Here is a 20,529-nt window from a genome sequence, read left to right on the forward strand (position 1 = left end):
GTCTCCTGGTGTACTGGCCTGTCTCCTGGTAGAGCCTCCAGCCTCTGGACACTACGCTGACAGACACAGCAAACCTTCTTGCCACAGTTCGCATTGATGTGCCATCCTGGATGAGCTGCACTACCTGAGCAACTTCTGTGGGTTGTAGAGTCAGTCTCACGCTACCACGAGTGTGAAAGCATAACCAACATTCAAAAGTAACCAAAACATCAGCCAGAAAGCATTGGTACTGAGATGTGGTCTGTGGTTCCCACCTGCAGAACCACTTCTTTATTGAGGGTGTCTTGATAATTGCCAATGATTTCCATCTATTGTCTAGTCCATTTGCACAACAGCATGTGAAATTGATTGTCAATCAGTGTTGCTTCCTAAGTGGACAGTTTGATTTCACAGAAGTTTTATTTACTTGGAGTTATATTCTGTTGTTTAAGTGTTCCCTTTATTTTTTTGAGCAGTGTATGTATGTATGTATGTATGTATGTATATATATATATATATATATATATATATATATATTTATTATACACACACACATACATACACACACAGGGTGGTCCAAAAGTAGGTGGACAGAAAGTGTAATAAGGTTATGAAGGGGGAGACATTTTATGAGGTAATTACTCTGGAACGCTTCAACGGATCCCCCTGATTCTGAGATTGTTTTTTCGTGACATATTGTACTTCATGATTGTGGTAAAATTTATTCGATATCACTTACGTTTATTTGTGAAAAAATAGAAATTTGGCAATTTTGAAAATTTGAATTTTTATGCCCTAAAATGTTAATATATAACATTTCCCACATGTCTACTTTACATCTGCACAATTTTAGAACCAAATTTTTTCTATTTTTTTTATTAGGGAGCTATAAGGGTTAAAAGTTTACCAGCGATTTCTCATTTTTCCAACAAAATTTACAAAACCATTTGTTTTTTTTAGGAACCACATCACATTTGAAGTCACTTTGAGGGGTCTTTATGACAGAAAATACCCAAAAGTGACACCATTCTAAAAACTGCACCCCTCAAGGTGCTCAAAACCACATTCAAGAAGTTTATTAACCCTTCAGATGCTTCACAGGAATTTTTAGGATGTGGAAGAAAAAAAATGAAAATTTAACTTTTTTCACAAAAATGTTACTTTAGACCCAATTTTTTTTTATTTTCGCAGGGGTAACAGGAAAAAATGGACCCCAAAATTTGTTGTGCAATTTCCCCTGAGCACACAGATACCCTATATGTGGGGGAAAACCATTGTTTGGGCGTACGGCAGGGTTCGGAAGGGAAGGAGCGCCATTTCACTTTTTCGATTGTAAAATTTGCTTGAATAATTAGCGGATGCCATGTTGCGTTTGGAGAGCCCCTGATGTGCCTAAACAGAGGAAACCCCCCACAAGTGACACCATTTTGGTAACTAGACCCCTCAGGGAACTTATCTAGATGTGTGGTGAGCACCCTGAACCCCCAAGTGCTTTACAGAAGTTTATAACATGGAGTCGTGAAAATAAAAAATCAAACTTTTTTCAAAAAAATTATGTTTTAGCCCCAATTTTTTTATTTTCACAAGGGTAAGAGGAGAAAATGAACCCCTAAAACTTTTATGCAATTTCCCCATGAGCAGGCCAATACCCCATCTGTGGGGAAAATACAGTGTTTGGGAGCACAGCAGAGTTCAGAAAGGAAGGAGCACTGTGTGACTTTTTGAATGCAAAATTGGGTGGAATCGAGAGCGGACGCCATGTCGCGTTTGGAGAGCCCCTGATGTGCCTAAATAGTGGAAACCCCCCACAAGTGACCCGATTTTGGAAACTACACCCCTCAAGGATTTTATCAAGGGGTATAGTGAACATTTTGAACCCAGAGGTACGACACAGAATTTGATAACATTAGGTCATCATATTGAATAAGTTGTCATTAGTCTTGAGTGCAAGTGCTCGCTATTTGAGTTTGCATATTGTGGGTGCTCGAGTGACATGCTCAAGTCCCCGCCCGCATGTTTCACGGTTATTAGACACCCAAAAAAAAACATGCGGAGATCGCTCGTGCATGGCAGGCAATCCCCGCGAGGATTTTTTTGGCCGCGAAGCATATGGGGCAGAAACTCGAGCATGTCACTTGAGCGCCCGCGATACTCCGTGCATACCCGAGCACCCAATGCAAACTCAAGTAGCGAGCACTTGCGCTCAACACTAGTCCCCATATCGTCATCTTTTATTTTTACTTTTGAAAAAAATCCCAACCCTAACCCTAGCCCAACCCCAACCCTAACCCTAGCCCATCCCTAGCCCTAGCCCAACATTAACCCCAACCCTAACCCCAACCCCAACCATAACCCTGGCACAACCCTAACCCCAACCCAACCATAGCCTAACCATAACCCAACCCTAACACCAACCCCAACCCCAGTCAAATCCTAACCCTAACCCCAACCCAAGAGAATATTTTTTACGCCGTTCCTCGTGCGGTATAAGTGATTAGACGACTTTATTCTTCAGGTGGGTGCGATTACAGCGATACCAGAATCATATCGGGTTTTTATGATTGACAGCTGTCACACACTAAAAGACGCATTTTTTTGTAAAATCTAGTTTTTTGCATCGCCATATTTTGAGAGCTATAATTTTCCCATATTTTGGCCGACAGAGTCATGTGACGGCTTGTTTTTTGTGGGATGAGTTGACGTTTTTATTGGTGACATTTTCAGGCACGTGATATTTTTTGATCGCTTTCTATTTCGATTTTAGGAAGGCAGAATAAACAAAAACCAAAAATTCAGGATTTTTAAAAAAAAAAAAATTTTATGCTGTTCCGCGTGTGGTAAAATTTATAAGATAGCTGTAATCTTCGGGTCAGTACGTTTACAGCAGTACCACATTTATATCGTTTTTCTATGTTTTGGCGCTTTTACACAATAAAAGCTATTTTACAGAAAAAATAATTTTTTTGCATCGCTTTATTCTGAGAGCTATAACTTTTTTAATTTTCAGCTGATGGAGCTGTATGGCGGCTTGTCTTTTGCGGGACAAGATGACGTTTTCAGCGGTACCATTTTGTATATTCGTCTTTTTGATCGTGTGTTATTCCATTTTTTGTTTGGCGTTATGATGATATAGTACTTTTATTGTTTTGTTTTTTTTCATAATATTTATTGATGGGTACATTAGATTTGTATTTTTGGTGGATTTTTTATTTTTTTTTTTTTTTTCCTTCAACTGACACTTTTTCTTACTTTTATTCTTTGTCCCACTATGGGACTTTCACTTTTTTTATTCTGAGCCTGTATAGCACAGGAATGCAGCTCCATCCCTGTGCTATACAGGCTGTCAGTGCTGCAGTTGCAGAAGATATCTTGGTCATGCACTGCGCATGACCAAAATATCTTCCTGCTGTCTGGTGACTCGGATGTTGTCATGATGACATTGTTGCCATGACGACCCATCGGGGAAGCAGCGGCAGACAGCGCTGGAGCCCGGCAGGAGAGGTGAGTATCCCGATCACCTCCCCTTGCCACGGCAATGCTGCGATAGACTTTTACTGGCAGCATTGCAGGGGTTAATGTGCCGGGAGCGGTGCGGGACCACTTCCAGCACATAGCACTGGGTGTCAGCTGTGACAATCAGCTGACACCCGGCGGCGATCGCGCCTGCACAGCCTGTGTGCGGGCGCGATCGCAAAGACGTATTAATACGCGTAAGGCTCTTAAAGCCCATGGCGCAGATGGGCTTTAAAGGGGTTAAACATGAGCCATGTATGAGGGAGTATGAGTCGTGGGGTTGATGTCATGTAAATTGAGGAGTCAGAGTCGGAGGTTTGGCTTACCGACTCTACAGCCCTGGTTAGAATTTCCCTGGTAAGCATGGGAAATCCAGCACTCCATACTGGCATGCGAAGTGCAAGTCAGTAGGCTCGACAAAGGGTCTTTGTGGTGGAAAGACCTTATCTTGACCTCCACTGTTTCGGTTAACTGCCATTTCTTAATTACATTTCTGAGTAAAGTGGAAATTGAAAACACTATGCCATCTTCTTATAGCCTTCTCCTGCTAGTGTTAGGCAGCTGCTTAGAAGAACACATGGCTGCTGTTTTTTAGCACAAGGTTAGAGGAAGCTGGGTTTTTATAAGGCTGGGAAATTTGCATCAACAGGTCTTTCCTAATAAAGATAGCAGGGCCGGAGAGGGATTAAAAAAACAGCCCCATTGACCCCACATATACAGTAATATTGTCTCTCCCTGATCCCAAAAATAAAGTGCAACATTCCCATGGGATAATTTTCTTTGTCACACTGCCCACCACTCTCCTAAAGGGGTTGTCTGGCAATTCTCAACTGGGAGATAAGCAGCACTAAAGACATCATATCTACACATACCTGTTAGGTAGTGTGCACATTCGGCAAGTAGAGTTTACCTGTCCTTTCCCTCAGAATAGGATAGGTCTATTGTTCACGTGTACTTGTAGTCATGTACAAACATGACATTACCAGAACTACTCACCTCTCAATGCAGAAGTTGCCAACCTTTATAGACTGTGTGCACACATTGCAGTGTTTTTTGCAGTAATTTCTGAAATTGTGGCAAGTCAGTGAATTTTTGCCACAACTGTGGCAAAAAACAAATGGTGACAACAATGTGTAAAAGCAGCCTTAAAAGGAGTTGTCCACTACTTTTTACGATTCCTTAATGTATTAATCCTGTGATTATAACACTTTTTGCAATTACCTTTGGTAGTCCTTATTTCCTGTGAGTGGCGCTATCGCTGGTCGCTCACAGGCAGCACGTCACCCCCTGCTGATGTCACGTCAAGTGAGGCGTGACATCAGTAACACGTACACTGTCCATTTTAGGACATGATCAGATATCAAAATCAAACATCAGAATGATGTCACTTTGAGTCTAAATACCCTGTCTGACAAATGATTCTGACAAGTGACTTTTACAAATAATAAAAAAATTCTATGTTCAGAAGCCAGCGCACTAACCAACTGAGCTATATGCTCAGGTGTAAAAACCTGAGAGTTCTATTTGGTTATATGATTTTCAGTGCAAATCTGATTGAAACTCATTTGGACTTATGCACAGACTGCAAGCAAGCCAAATTCAAATGATGTTTGATTTTGATATGCGAGTCTGATATGTGACTTTCTTCATCCTCATGTGTTAAGAGTTTCAGACACGCTGTCTATTTGCATGGTAAATTACATAACAAAAGTAAATTGGGAGTTTGCACCCAGTACTTGGGTGGATGGAAATATAAATTTACAATAAAGAAATTTTATCATTAGACCCCTTTAAGAAATTATGCAGATATAAAGTCACTTGGAAATAGATATGTAGTAAATTATTGCCTCCCAATTTACTCTGGCTATGTAATTTAGCATGCAAATAAATGGAGTTTCTGAAACTCTTAACACATCAGGATGACAATCAGAATGTCAGATATTAAAAGTAAAACACCCCTGTAGTTAGTGTGCTAAATAGGCATAATTTAAAAAAAAAAAAAAAAAATTATATATATATACACACACACACACACACACACACATACACATACAGTACAGACACACCTTCTCATTTCACGATTTTTCTGTATTTTCATGACTTTGAAAATTGTACATGCACACTGAAGGCATCAAAACTATGAATTAACACATGTGGAATTATATACTTAACAAAAAAGTGTGAAACAACTGAAAATATGTCTTATATTCTAGGTTCTTCAAAGTAGCCACCTTTTGCTTTGATGACTGCGTTGCACACTCTTGGCATTCTCTTGATGAGCTTCAAGAGGTAGTCACCGGAAATGGTCTTCCAACAATCTTGAAGGAGTTCCCAGAGATGCTTAGCACTTGTTGGCCCTTTTGCCTTCACTCTGAGGTCCAGCTCACCCCAAACCATCTCAATTGGGTTCAGGTCTGGTGACTGTGGAGGCCAGGTCATCTGGCGTAGCACCCCATCGCTCTCCTTCTTCGTCAAATAGTCCTTACACAGCCTGGAGGTGTGTCTGGGGTCATTGTCCTGTTGAAAAATAAATGTTGGTCCAACTAAACGCAAACCGAATGGAATAGCATGCCCCTGCAAGATGCTGTGGTAGCCATGCTGGTTCGGTATGCCTTCAATTTTGAATAAATCCCCAACAGTGTCACCAGCAAAGCACCCCCACACCATCACACCTCCTCCTCCATGCTTCACGGTGGGAACCAGGCATGTAGAGTCCATCCGTTCACCTTTTCTGCATCACAAAGACACGGTGGTTGGAACCAAAGATCTCAAATTTGGACGCATCAGACCAAAGCACAGATTTCCACTGGTCTAATGTCCATTCCTTGTGTTCTTTAGCCCAAACAAGGACTGCCTGTCCTTAGCAGTGGTTTCCTAGCAGCTATTTTACCATGAAGGCCTGCTGCACAAAGTCTCCTCTTAACAGTTGTTGTAGAGATGTGTCTGCTGCTAGAACTCTGCGTGGCATTGACCTGGTTTCTAATTTGAGCTGCTGTTAACCTGCGATTTCTGAGGCTGGTGAATCGGATAAACTTATCCTCAGAAGCAGAGGTGACTCTTGGTCTTCCTTTCCTGGGGCGGTCCTCATGTGAGCCAGTTTCTTTGTAGCTCTTGATGGTTTTTGCAACTGCACTTGGGGACACTTTCAAAGTTTGCCCAATTTTTCGGACTGACTGACCTTCATTTCTTAAAGTAATGATGGGCACTCATTTTTCTTTACTTAGAATTTGTATTATGGCAAGAAAAAAACAGCTAACAGTCTATTCAGTAGGACTATCAGCTGAGTATCCACCAGACTTCTGCACAACACAACTGATGGTCCCAACCCCATTTATAAGGCAAGAAATCTCACTTATTAAACTTGACAGAGCACACCTGTGAAGTGAAAACCATTTCCGATGACTACCTCTTGAAGCTCATCAAGAGAATACCAAGAGTGTGCAAAGCAGTCATCAAAGCAAAAGGTGGCTACTTTGAAGAACCTAGAATATCTGACATATTTTCAGTTGTTTCACACTTTTTTGTTAAGTATATAATTCCACATGTGCTAATTCATAGTTTTGATGCCTTCAGTGTGAATGTACAACTTTCAAAGTCAGGAAAATCTTTAAATGAGAAGGTGTGTCCAAACTTTTGGTATATATATATTCCTCCTATCAGGATTTGAACTCTGATAATGTAGTTTCAGTGGCTGATGCCTTACCATTGAGCTATCCAGTCAAGTGATAGCAACTAGCAGCTTTTCTTGTCTTATGAGATCAACCACAAAAATACTCAGGGTGATTAAAAGTCATTGTGATTCTGATGTTTGAAGAAAGTCACACATCAGACTGACATCAAAATCAAATATCATTTGAATTTGGCTTGCTTGCAGTCTGTGCATAAGTCCAAATGAGTTTTAGACAAGTTTGCACTGAAAATCACATAACCAACTAGAACTCCTAGGTTTTTACAACTGAGTTTTTAGCTCAGTGGTTAGTGCACTGGCTTTGGGGCACAGAATTTTGGGTTCAAGTCCCATCAGCAAACAGTTACTTTTTTACTTTTTTTTATTTTTTGTTATTATTACAGTTGTAAAAGTCACTTGTCAGAATCACTTCTCAGACAGGGTATTTAGACTCAAAGTGACATCATTCTGATGTTTGATTTTGATATCTGATCATGTCCTAAAATGGACAGTGTAGACGAGGTCCCTGCTAGGCTCTGGATGGGGTTACCCCGCGCGTCACACCCAGCATCCACCGCATGCTCTCCCTCTCCTCAATCATTGGGAAATCGTGCAGTGGATGCTGGGTGTGACGTGCAGGGTAATCACAGGGTTAATACATTGGGGCAATCTTAAAAAGTAGTGGACAACTTCTTTAATAAAATTGACAGCTAGGCGTTATAAGCCTGAGTCAGTACACACAGAGGTCACCCATTGAATCTGTTGGGAGGAGAAATGATGACAGCCAGTTGTCAATTAGGCCATGGCTACACAGAGAAAAAAGGTTAGTGTATACCAGGGGTCCTCAAACTTTTTAAACAGGGGGCCAGTTCACGGTCCCTCAGACCATTGGAGGGCCGGAATATAGTTTTTAAAAAAAAACTATGAACAAATTCCTATGCACACTGCACATATCTTATTTTGAAGTAAAAAAAACAATACAGGAACAAATACAATATTTAAAATGAAGAACAAGTAAAGTTAAATCAACCGGTATTTCAATAGGTAGGTAACTGTACCCAATAGGCAGCATAGGTCCCCAATAGGCAGCATAGGTCCTCAATAGGCAGCATAGGTCCCCAATAGGCAGGTAAATATCCCCAATAGGGAGGTAAATATCCCCAATAGGGAGGTAAATATCCCCAATAGGGAGGTAAATATCCCCAATAGGCAGGCTATTTCCTCCTTATAATGCCATATGCAGGCTGTTCCCCCCCTTATAATGCCCTATGCAGGATGTCCCTTTCTCACACCATATAATGCCCCATGCAAGATATCACTCCCCTGTCTTTATAATGCCCCATGCAGGATGTCCCCTCCCCCCCCCATATAATGCCCCATGCAGGATGTCACCCCCCCATATAATGCCCCATGCAGGATATCACTCCCCTGTCTTTATAATGCCCCATGCAGCATGTCACCCCCCTCATATAATGCCCCATGCAGCATGTCACCCCCCCCATATAATGCCCCATGCAGGATGTCACCCCCCCCCCATATAATGCCCCATGCAGGATATCACTCCTCTGTCTTTATAATGCCCCATGCAGCATGTCACCCCCCTCATATAATGCCCCATGCAGCATGTCACCCCCCCATATAATGCCCCAGGCAGCATGTCACCCCCCATATAATGCCCCATGCAGCATGTCACCCCCCCATATAATGCCCCAGGCAGCATGTCACTCCCCCATATAATGCCCCATGCAGCATGTCACCCCCCCATATAATGCCCCAGGCAGCATGTCACCCCCCCATATAATGCCCCATGTCACCCCCCCATATAATGCCCCATGCAGCATGTCACCCCCCACATAATGCCCCATGCAGCATATCACTCCCCCATATCATGCCCCATGCAGCATGTCACCAACCCCATATCATGCCCCATGCAGGATGTCACCCCCCCCCCCCCATATAATGACCTATGCCTCCATACATTAAAAAAAAAAAAAAAATCCAATACTCACTTGCTGCCGCTGCTCTACTCTGGTCCGGACTCCAGCGTCGCGGCGGCGTTGTCCCGCTCTGCGCTGCCTGTGACGGCACTCGGGAGGGCGCGGTGTAAAGACGTCACCGCGCCCTCTGACCTGAGACGTCACAGGAAGCGCAGAGCAGGAAGACAGCGGATCTGCGGAGGCACGGGGAGAGGTAAGTATCCGCCTGCCGGGGCCCTGAGCGAGCGGGGGAGAAGGGCCGGCGCTGACACCGCTCTCCTCTCCTCCGCCCATAGCCCGGCGGGCCGGATAAAAGTCCTCCGCGGGCCGCATGTGGCCCGCGGGCCGTAGTTTGAGGACCCCTGGTGTATACCGTCATACCCAAGTATAATACCCCAATACAGCTAGTGTTGAATCGTTCATGATCCCATACATGTTGTACAGTAGATGCATACAAGACAGTCAGAGAAGAACTCCTAAGAGCCACAAGATGTTCACAACAGATATTATTCAATGGAGAAAGACAATGATGGTGATCTACAAGTGACACAGGTAACAAAGACACATCAGCTACCCACATAGAAACTACTTGACCAGCAATAAGCAAGGTCCATAAACAAAGACTCATCACCAAGTCAAGACATGCAGTGAATACTGGTGTGAACGATCACCTCCACTATAAGATGCCACTATAGAGCTGATGAAGCTGTGCTGCTTCACTGCGCAACTGATCACATCCGGCGGCAGCGAGAGCAGTGGATTGGTGGCTGTGCCAGTTGTCACACCCCAAACAATCTGGTACTGATGACCTAGCCTAAGGATAGCAACCCCTTTACCAGGGGCAGGCAGCCAACCACAGCAGTGGCCCACTACTACGTTGAAGTAAGCATCCTACATACACTATACGCCCCAGTACAGTATATATACACTATACACAAGAATGTACATTATTGGATACACCAGCTTATACACTATACTCCCCCACACCAGTATATTCACTATATACCACACACACAAAACTATATACACCCACCACTATATACTACACACATATACACATTATTAGAGGTACTTACCTATCCTCTCTCCATAAGCAGCAGAGACCTTCACATCACAGGACTGCAGCCATGACCAGTGAGGAAGTCACTGGCCAGTAAAACATTGAGGACACAGCACAGAGCAGAACTGTGAGTAGTCCTGCAGCTCCCTGTCACCGGCTCTGAAGCTGAAATGTCTTTCCCTTCATTCAGGCACAACTGCATGTAGTGATAAGGGAGAGGAAGGGAGAGGCAGAGCCCTGGTTTATGCCCCACAGCAGCTTCTAAAAGCGATCGGGAGGGGGGCATTAGACTTTACTGGACGGCCTCTACACAAGTTTCCACACTGTCTCTCCTCCTCAGCGGCCCTGGCAGCAGTGTGATGAGATCAGTAACATGGTGACGTCATCTCACTGCTGCATGTGGAGGCAGCACTCCTCTGCCCCTGTTCCAGCGGGCTACACTGGTCAATCAGCCGCTTGCTGAGAGGGGCCGCGGAAGCGGGCTGAGAAAGTTTAAAGGGCAAGTGTGTGCAAAGTTTTAAAGGGTCGGCGGCCTACTTTGTAGTTCAGAGCTTCCGGCCCACTGGGCATCTGCCCGCCGCGGCAGATTGTCAATCCGGGCTTGAATGATAGGGTTATCGCTTGTTCACCAACAGGCTAATTAAGGTCTGAAACCTTGGTCAAAGTTATCTGAGCAAACAAATATCCGAGGGTGGAGAAACTCTTGCATCAAACAATTTTCCTTTTTGTAATTTTTAAAAAGTAAAAAATGACGGTATATATTTTTTTTGCCTAAAATATAAAAGGAAATGTGTCATCTTTAAACTTTAGGCCTTTTAGAGATTACTTCATCTTCAACTTGCTTAACATTTGACAACAGTAATTATGACCAGGGGTGCCCAAACTTTTACATGCCATTGTAAATGATTGAAACATACTGTGAAGAAATGGCGGCAGGGAGATCCCGCAGAATCTCGCTGTTGCCACCACTTGTGCTGGTTCCACACCCCGCCGCCCGCCTGACGTCACAATTACGTCAGACGAAGCACGTGGTAAGGATCTGCCCTTTGCACCAGTGTGACGTTACACACCCCCCTGCAAGGGGTGTGTAAGGTCAAATTGGTACAGGTATGCACAGACACCCCTTGTCCACACGGGAACAGGGAGGCACCAGGGAGTGAGAACAGGAGGCCCACTCAATCACTGATCTGGCACCACACTCGCCCACAACCCTGACAGGCTGAGAGGCTCCTTTCACTAGCTCAAGTGAAGCAGAGCCTAGTCGGCCTGGGAGAGCTGCCACCAGTTTCTATTAGATATAACAGACTTATATCGGGCTAGAAACCCGCAAGGTAGCGTGTTCGTTGGACCGAACAATGAACGTAAGGTTCTTGGATAGAGGTAAAAGAACAGCCCAGGGTTAAAGTTACATATTTAATCGCCCACTAAACAGTACACTATATACATAAGGGTTATACATACACAGTGGTCAGAGTTGCAAACACGAAAGTATGGGTACAAAAGATATAAAACCGTTATTACAAGTCATTTAACGGTTAGATGGAAAGGCCTGGCTTTCGGGGGAAGGGTTGCCACATGGGAGGTTTGTGGGCCTTCTCTTTGTTGTTGCAGGACTTTACCCACACGACTTGATGTCCCAACCTCCCCAGGAAAAAGACAAATGGACCTGGGGCAGTAGGAGCTTTTAATCTCTCTGGGTCACTCCCCTTACGGCCCCCCGGCTGGACCTAAATATCCACCCCTGGCCTCTCTTAGCTAACAAACTCACAAAACGAAAATGGGCCATACGTCCTTACTGGATGGTCCTAGGGAGCCGGTTCTGGTGTCATCGGATCCAGGTGGGCCGTTGCTAAGCATGGATACCAAACACCGGGGTTCTAGGGGCCCCCGCAAGACTGTACCGGGTATCTCCCTTTACTTACGCGCTGGACTATGTTTAAAGCTACAAAGAACAAGAAATCCAGCATGAAAAACTACTAAAATTGAACTTTAAAATGCGATTAAAAAGACAAATGTAAATAAATATGGTACCGCTGAAAAAGTCATCTTGTCCCGCAAAAAACAAGCCGCCATACCGCCTTTGCCTTCAACAAAACGGTGCCGGAGATGGCAGTATGCGGTCAGCACCTAAGCATACCGTGATCTCCAGTGCCACACTCCTCCATTCTCGTTCTTCTCCCTCACCTCTAACGGCTGGATGTGTTCTTCTGTCTTTGGCCGCACTGTGCTTGCGCAGTCTATAGAGGCTTTGGACAGAAAGACACATTACTGATTATATCTCCACCCATCCCTCTCCTCCAGTATATTGTGTGTGTGTTTGTGTGTGTGTTTGTGTTAGCTCTCCCTCTCCCCGACTGTTTAATGCTTCCATACTTTTTGCACAACTTGCTGTTCTGTAACAAGGAGCTTAATGGCAAAATTCATAACAGGTGTTTGATCCATGGATCAGCCAATAAATTTTGGGGTCCAATTAGAATTGGTATTTACATAGTCCTCCACATCATACACAGTCCTCCACATCATGCTGTTCATATTTTGACATCATGAGACAAAGATGACACTTAATGATTGTTCAACAGTACCTCACCATTGCGAGGTTTCAAGCATGATCTTCTCAGATGGAAGGGGCCACTGAGCTTAGGGTGTCATCAGCAGATTGCAACAGAGAGACCGGAGGAGTCACAGAGAGGCAGAGTAGTGAACATCTTTTCGCCACATCGCACACTGATGACCGCTTCATTGTGAACAATGTCCTTTGGAACCAAATGATAAATGCCACACAACTCGAGACCCATTTAAGGGAGGTGAGAGGCACCCTAGTGTCATGTCAAACCATTAGTGGACCACACTACTAAGCAGGAGTCATCATCTTGCATGGGCCAGAGCATCTACGCTGGACGAGGGACCAGTGGGCCTCTGTGCTGTTCACTGATGAAAGTCGATTCACGCCAAGCAGAAATGATGGCCGCCAAAGATGTTGGAGACGTGAAAGAGAGCACTATGGATTTGTCACTTGTCACCAGACGAGTCTTTTGTTGTGGTGGTAGTGTGGGCAGGTGTGTCTAGTCAATACAGAACTGCCCTACACTTTGAGAATGGTAAAGTGACTACCCCCTACTACTTGAATAACAGCATTAATCCAGTCATTGTGCCTCTGCACGAACAACACAGGACTAATTTCATCTTCATGGACGACCATGCTCAAAGCTCATCAAGGTAGCATCCTTAGGGAACGGCTGATGGATACTGAGGTACCTCAAAATGGAGTGGCCTGCACTTTCTCCAGACCTGAATCCCATTGAAACCCTATGGTATCAGCTGAGTCGTCGTGTAGAGGCTCGTAACTCTACAAAAAGAGAACACAGCAGCACCCTGTATGGGGCAATATATATGCAAACACTGAAAACCTGAGATCTAAACGAAATTGTTACTAAATAAAATGTCCTTACAAAAATGATGGTTCTTAGCGCATAAATTGGCCAATTCATGTTTGCCCATCAGCCACGAAAAGGTGACCTTCGTCTGATTAATACATGAATTGGCCAAATAAGGCGAGTGGAGTGGATACCAAAAAGTTCTATTTCTCCTTAAGCCCCCCCTTCATGACAGCACCATGGAGAGAGGGATCTACCCTTCCAGGACAGGAAACATGAAGATAAAAAGGGCAGTACGTCTCTCCACAATCAGTTGGTTTTCTATGCTTGATGGGGAACCTGCAGTTGGACCCGGTCCCGTCCTTTGATGGAGGTGGCAGACCTCATCTTCCAGATAGCCGAGATCAATCTTATGTCACTATCAGCGTTACATATAAAAAAGACAGAAAACCGCAGAGCAGACTTCCTGAGCCGGACCCAGCTGAGACAGGGCAAATGGGAACTGACGCAGACCATATTCGACCAGATTGAAGAAATGTGGGGGATGTCCTGCTATAGATCTGCTTGCCGACAATCATAACAAAAAGGTAGACACATTCTGCTCAATAGATCCCAAGGGGAACCCTTATGCGTTAGATGCTTTCATGACCCTGTGGGACCACAGTCTAACTTATGCTTTTCCCCCAATTGCTTTGCTACCTGCAGTTCTGAGAAAAATCAGGAAAGACAGAGCAAAAGTCACTACCAAACTTTATGGGAAAACTTGGAGAAGGTTCCTTTCCTCTTCAGGGTCCAGTGTGAAGGAAAGTGTTCCGTTGACAGCCATCCTAAAATTTCTGCAGAGGGGGTTAGAGCAAGGTTTTGCTACAAGTACCCTGAAGGTCTAAGTCGCAGAATAAGGCCATGGCATCACTATCAGTATTTGGTCAGTATTCGGTCAGGATTTTTTCTCAGGAGTGGGAGCCAAAACCAAGTGAGGAACAATCAGAGAAAAGGTATAAGAAACAAGTGCACCAATTCTGCATTTATCACCCACTCCTGGTTTTGGCTCCCACTCTTGAGAAAAAATACTGATAGTGCCCCTAAGGTCACAGGCCCCACTATATACTTGCAATTTGGCAGGAAATTGCTGAAGATCTAGATTTATCAAAGCTTCGGCCAGATCTAGACACATCCCTAGTCATAGCTCGCCTCCTTGTGATTTAAATTTGGTTCTTACGGCTTTAACTAAACCCCCTTTTGAACCCTCAGACTGCACATCTCTAGAAGTTTTATCCCTTAAGTCATCACTTTTAGTGGCATTAACATCAGCCCGCAGCATTAGCGATATCCAGGCCCTGTCTGCAGGGCCGCCCTTTACGCAGATCATGAGGAGAGTGTCATTCTCAAATCGGACCCAGCTTATTTGCCCAAGGTAGCATCATTATTTCACAGACCCCAGGAAGTCACCCTTCCTTCCTTCCTTCCTTTAGCTCCAACCCCAAAAGCAGGGGGGGGGGGGGGGGATTTCCATTCGTTAGGCGTCAGGAGGTGTCTGATCCAATACCCATTGGCCATGCAAGAGTGTAGGAAGGATAGGTCTCTTTTGTGAGCTTTCAAGGAACTCGAAAGGGGCTAAAATCTTCCAAAGGCACATTGGCGAGGTGGATAAGAGACGCCAACTCTTTGGCATAATCATCAAGTGAAGAAGCCGCTCCGGAGAGATTTAAAGCTCACTCTACAAGGGCAGTGGCAACCTCCTGGGCAGAAAAAGCTGCTGTTTCCATAGAACAGATATGTAAAGCTGCAACATGGTGACCCCCCTCTACCTTTTTCAAACATTATTGGCTGGACCTAGCCTCTTCTTCAGATCTTGCCTTTCGGGAGAAGGGTTTTGGAAGCGGTGGTCCCTCCCTAAAGATGCATTTCTCTCCGTGGTGCTGTCATGAGGAAAGGAGAAAGGCCAGTTACTTACAGGTAATGGTATTTCTCAGAGCCCATGACAGATGGCAGCTGGGGTGAAGTGCACTGCCTCAAGTCATGTAAAGGTAGAAAAAAGCCTTTCATCAATGAGAAGCAAAGGAGAGCCAGGCTGAAGTTTGCCAAAGACCATAAGGATTGGACCATAGAGGACTAGAGTAAGGTAATCTTCTCTGAGGAGTCTAATTTTTAGCTTTGCCCAACACCTGGTCATCTAATGGTTAGACCGAGCCCTGGATAGGCATACAAGCACAGTGTCTTGCACCCACTGTGAAATTTGGTGGAGGATCGGTGATGATCTGGTGATGCTTTAGCAAGGGTGGAATTGGGCAGGTTAATCTTTGCGAAGGACGTATGAATCAAGCCGCATACAAGGATATCCTAGAAAAACACTTGCTTCCTTCTGCTCTGGCAATGTTCCTGAACTCTGAGGACTGCTTTTTCCAGCAGGACAATGCCCCATGCCACACAGCTAGGTCAATCAATGTGTGGATGAAGAAGCACCACATGAAGACCCTGCCATGGCCAGCCCAATCTCCAGACCTGAATCCCATTGAAAACCTCTGGAATGTAATCAAGAGGAAGCTGGATAGTCACAAGCCATCAAACAAAAAGAACTGCTTAAATTTCTGTGCCAGGAGTGGCATAAGGTCACCCAAAAGCAGTGTGAAAGACTGGTGGAAAGCATGCCAAGACGCATGAAAGATGTGATTAAAAATCATGGTTTAATCCACCAAATATTGATTTCTGAACTCTTCTTGAGTTAAAACATGAGTATTGTTGTTTCTAAATGAATAAGAACTTGCTTTCCTTGCATTATTTGAGGCCTGAAAGCACTGTTTCTTTTTTATTATTTTGACGATTTCTCATTTGCTGCAAATAAATAAAAAATTTTTAGCTTTGAATTTCGGAGACATGTTGTCAGTAGTTTATAGAATAAAACAACAATGTACATTTCACTCAAAAATATACATCTAAAGAGAAAAATCAGAGAAAATGAAATTTTTGCAGTGGTCTCTTAATTTTTGCTAGAGCTGTATATGTATAATATATTTTTATATACACACACTCACACTAACTGGTATACTAGGATATATGATATTACAGCTGTCCCATCCATCAGACTAGATGTCAGATCGGTAGTACATGCCCTCTGGGCCTCTCTTGCCATTGTGCACCTGGACCACTACCCAGCCGTACTCCATGCCCACTATTAGTAACTTCCACCTGCCGCAGGCAGGACCGGACACGTGACTGGCGCTCACCTTCCTCAGGCTCCGCTGCTGAGCCACCGGCCGCCAGCTCCACACTCACACAATAACCTTCTTCCTCCTCTGGGTCCTCCATCCTCATCCTCTCCTATCCTCTGTATACAGTTCTCCTGAGGTCTTGCCTCTTACGTCATTACGTCCTACGCAGCCCTACGTCACCAGACAGGTGGGTTCTCTTTTCTAATAAGGCGGATTTTGGGATAGTGTGATCGCCATGTTGGTTATTGGCAAAAAAAAAAAAAGTTTCCCAGTAACTAGAAGCATGCAAACCGTATTGGTGTCACTCGTCCTGACAGAAATGTGAAGTAAACCGTCATACCATAGTTATACACAGCGGCTCGGAGACGTTTGCACAGTGGGATAAAACCTGAAGCCACTCTGCACTTGTTAAGCGTGTACTGCTGGAAGCAGGGGAAGGGTTAAAGGCGACGGTGCGGCAGCGACAAGGTTAACCTGGCAGAGTTTGTGTCGATACCAGGAAATGCTCAGAACCTGGAAGACACCTGTAGAGACAGCAACGGCGGAGCCTGCCAGGTACTGAGACCCAGCTGTGAGCCCACTGCCCGCCCACCTGAGCCTTTATAGCTGGGTGGGTGCTAGCTAGTGCTCTCTGTTGTCAGCCTCCAGGATGTGGGGACTGTCCGCGGGTCTTATCTTGTAGAGGTGTTCTGTTACTGGCATGATGGCCTGTGCACTGGGAACTGCCCGCCCACCTGAGCCTTTATAGCTGGGTGCTAGCTAGTGCTCTCTGTTGTCAGCCATTCCAGGCTGAGGTCACTGGGATGTGAAGAAAACTCTCCATACATGTCTGCAGTAGACCTGCTGCTTTTGTTGAAGCGTTTGGGTTTATTCTATAAATGGCCTGTTCTGGAAACACTACTCATTTGGATTTGCAGGTCTACTGCTGATTTCACCTTTGAAGGGTGTGTTGGTCACCGCCCCCACTATTGCTGAGTATTGCCATATACATTGCTCCATTTTAGATCAGCCCTCCCTAAGCAAACATTAGAGTTGCAGTTCCTGGCATGTTTTATGGCAAAGCTCTATTCCTGGGCCCCCTGGATGTGTCCCCCAGACCAGCCTGGTATAGTGACCACCACGTTCACCCAGTGCGGGCCTGCTGAGCTTACTCACTGCCTGCAGGGCGAGTTTCGGTGGAATGTCTATCAGAACTAGTCAGACCAGCTGGCTTGGTTCTGCTCTCCATGTTTTCTACCCTCCTGGTCATGAAAGTTTGCAACATAATTTTTTCTTTTCTCTTTTTATAACCTAGTACATGGGATTGAGGATTTCCCCTGTAAAGTTTGCTTTAGTTGGGAGACTATTTGTAGGTGACTGGATATTGTGGCCTCTAGCTGCCATGGTTTCTGTGGTATACTGTCCAATAACGATGGTGGTTAGAAGCCGTTGCAGAATCCTAACAGGATCCTGAAGCACCACCTCTGGGTGCAGAGGACCATCATGGGTGAATGGAGGTGCACAGCCATGGCACCACACTCGTGGGTTACCAGCTTCCAGGGTGTCTCATTCTACGCATGCGCCGGAGACACTTCCTTATGACGTGGGCATGGGGATGACGTGACCAGAAGTAGTTTCCAGCAATGGAGCAGGGAAACGCCAGGAGGGACACTCTAGGGGCTGGTAACGCTTTTTAAAGGCGGTTGAAACGACAGGAAGGCGTTATGTCCAGCTTCAGGCAATCCCTTCAGGCGTAATGGAGAAATCTTGAGGAGCCAGAAGAACAGCAGCAAAAGGTGCGTCAGCATGAAGACTCCCAGACGACTTTGCGGCATCGTGAGCGTGGCAGCGGACTTTCTGCTGGAAGAAGCTGCAAGTCTACGCAGCAAACTAGAGGCTCCAGCATGGTGGACAAATCTCAGATCTCCAATGGAGGTCCATCAGCTGATTCCCCTCCCCCCTCCCCCCCTCCCCCCTCCCCCCCCTCCCCCCTCCCCCCCCCCTCCCCCCCCCCTTCCCCCTCCCTCTACCCCTCCCTCTCCCCCCCCCCCTCTCCCCCCCCCCCCCCCCTCTCATCTGCCTATATATTCCAGCTCCGCCCTTCTGGCTTTGCTGGACTTCAGTGACTGTTTCTTTAGCCAGGTGCTTCGGTGCCTTTCTCTGTCAGTTCGCTTGGTCCTTCTGGGACCTCTAGTACCTTTTTGTCAGTTTGTGTTCTGCAACAGCTTCTCTGTTTAAGAGGTGTCCCATTTTTGTCCCAGTTCTTAGTTCTTTTAGGGACGCCTCCCTTAATGCTATAGGTCTTCGTTCAGACTAGCCTAGGACTAAGGCGGGTCTGTTCACTAGGAACAGGCAGCCCGCTACATCGTAGGGATTCAGCTTAGTCTTACTGTAGGGATAGCTTTCCCATATCTTTCCTTTAGTACTTGTTGCAGATCATAACAGTAAGTCCAGCCCAAAAAACTAAAAAGAAAGAAATTCGGGGATCAGTATGGTTTCCGTCCAGGATTTGGCTCAATGCCTGCAGGGATTGTCTCTGGAGGTGGCCGAGCTTCAGCAACACGTGAATAGCTGTTCTGGAGCGCATTTTGTGGAACCCAAAGTAGGACTGCCTGATGTTTTTTATGGTAAACAGCAAGATTTTTTTTTCCTTTAAAAATGAATTGTTTGTTATATTTTCATTTGAGACCAAGGTCCTCTGGGAATGAATCGCAGCGCATTGGTTTTATGTCACTTTTACGCAATGAACCACAGGGGTGGGCCTTTTCTCTCCAACCTAATGATCCGTGTTTAAGGTCTGTTGAGGAATTTTTTTCTGCTATGGGGCTATTATATGACGATCCTGATTGAATCTCGTCTGCGGAGGCAGAACTCAGGCATTTGAATCAGGGGTCAGGTGATGTTGAAAATTATTGTACACACTTCAGGAGATGGGCTTCAGAAGTCAAATGGAATGATCCTGCGCTGAAATGTTTATTTCTTGCTGGTCTGAGTGAAAGGGTTAAGGATTTGCTAATTGCATTCCCTGCACCTGAGACTCTGCAGGAAGCTATGCAATTAGCTGTTCGTGTGGACAGGAGACTGAGGTCCAGGGTGAATGAGGTAAAGATTTCTGTAATGTCAGGTCCTAGACCCCAGAAAATCTGCTCTGACGGCGGAGAACTGATGGAGGTTGGGGCGATGTCACTCCGCTCTCAGGAAAGAGACCGGAGGTTCGCCGAGGGATTGTGTCTTTAGTGTGGTAAAGCTGACCATTTGATTAAATATTGTGAGCGTCGTTTAAGTAAAGAGAAAAAAAAAAAGGTCAGTTACGCCCGTATAGCTTGTTTACGCTCTGCAAGAGTATTTCTTTCTGGGAGTACTACTCTGCAGGGAGATTTGATTGAATTTTAGGTATTTGTGGATTGTGGTTCAACACTTAATGTGATTGATAAAGGGTTTTTGGAAAACCTTAAATTGAAATCCAAACCTTTGTCATCTCCTATTTCTGTGGTTGCAATTGATAACACTCCTTTGAAATGTATTACTCACAAGACTGCTGCATTTCCTCTCACTATCAATGGAGTTCGCCAAGAAATTTTGGACTTGGTTGTTTTAGATAATTTACCTTCTCCAGTTGTTATAGGATTGCCTTGGTTAAAACTGCACAATCTTTTGTTGGACTGGTCTACTAATGTGATTAAGTCTTGGAGTCCTAAGTGCTATGACAAATGTTGTAATGGTCACATTGCGGCTGTGGAAAAAGGGGAATTACCGTTACCTATTCAAGATT

General features: G+C 45.0%; 2 protein-coding genes across 14 annotated transcripts in view; one reads left to right on the forward strand and one right to left on the reverse strand.

Annotated features, from left to right (window-relative positions):
• PIP5K1C (phosphatidylinositol-4-phosphate 5-kinase type 1 gamma) overlaps positions 1–16,955 on the reverse strand; it is a 633,992-nt gene extending 617,037 nt beyond the window's left edge. For all 8 annotated transcript variants that reach the window (XM_073685093.1, XM_073685062.1, XM_073685071.1 and 5 more), the window contains exon 1: positions 16,794–16,955. In XM_073685093.1, coding sequence (XP_073541194.1) covers positions 16,794–16,881 — 88 coding nt within the window. In that variant the 5' untranslated portion in view covers positions 16,882–16,955. The remainder of the gene's footprint in view (positions 1–16,793) is intronic.
• A 113-nt stretch (positions 16,956–17,068) lies between these two features.
• TJP3 (tight junction protein 3) overlaps positions 17,069–20,529 on the forward strand; it is a 166,123-nt gene continuing 162,662 nt past the window's right edge. The window contains exon 1 of one of the 6 annotated variants that reach the window (XM_073685123.1): positions 17,069–17,333. In XM_073685123.1, the coding sequence (XP_073541224.1) occupies positions 17,281–17,333 (53 nt within the window). In that variant the 5' untranslated portion in view covers positions 17,069–17,280. Of the gene's footprint in view, positions 17,389–20,529 lie in introns of all 6 variants that reach the window. The other 5 variants (XM_073685113.1, XM_073685163.1, XM_073685139.1 and 2 more) reach the window with 5 other exon arrangements.

Source organism: Phyllobates terribilis, unplaced genomic scaffold (genome assembly GCF_046119375.1).
Source record: "Phyllobates terribilis strain yellow unplaced genomic scaffold, ASM4611937v1 Scaffold_1__5_contigs__length_1240528914, whole genome shotgun sequence".
Lineage (NCBI taxonomy): Eukaryota > Metazoa > Chordata > Amphibia > Anura > Dendrobatidae > Phyllobates > Phyllobates terribilis.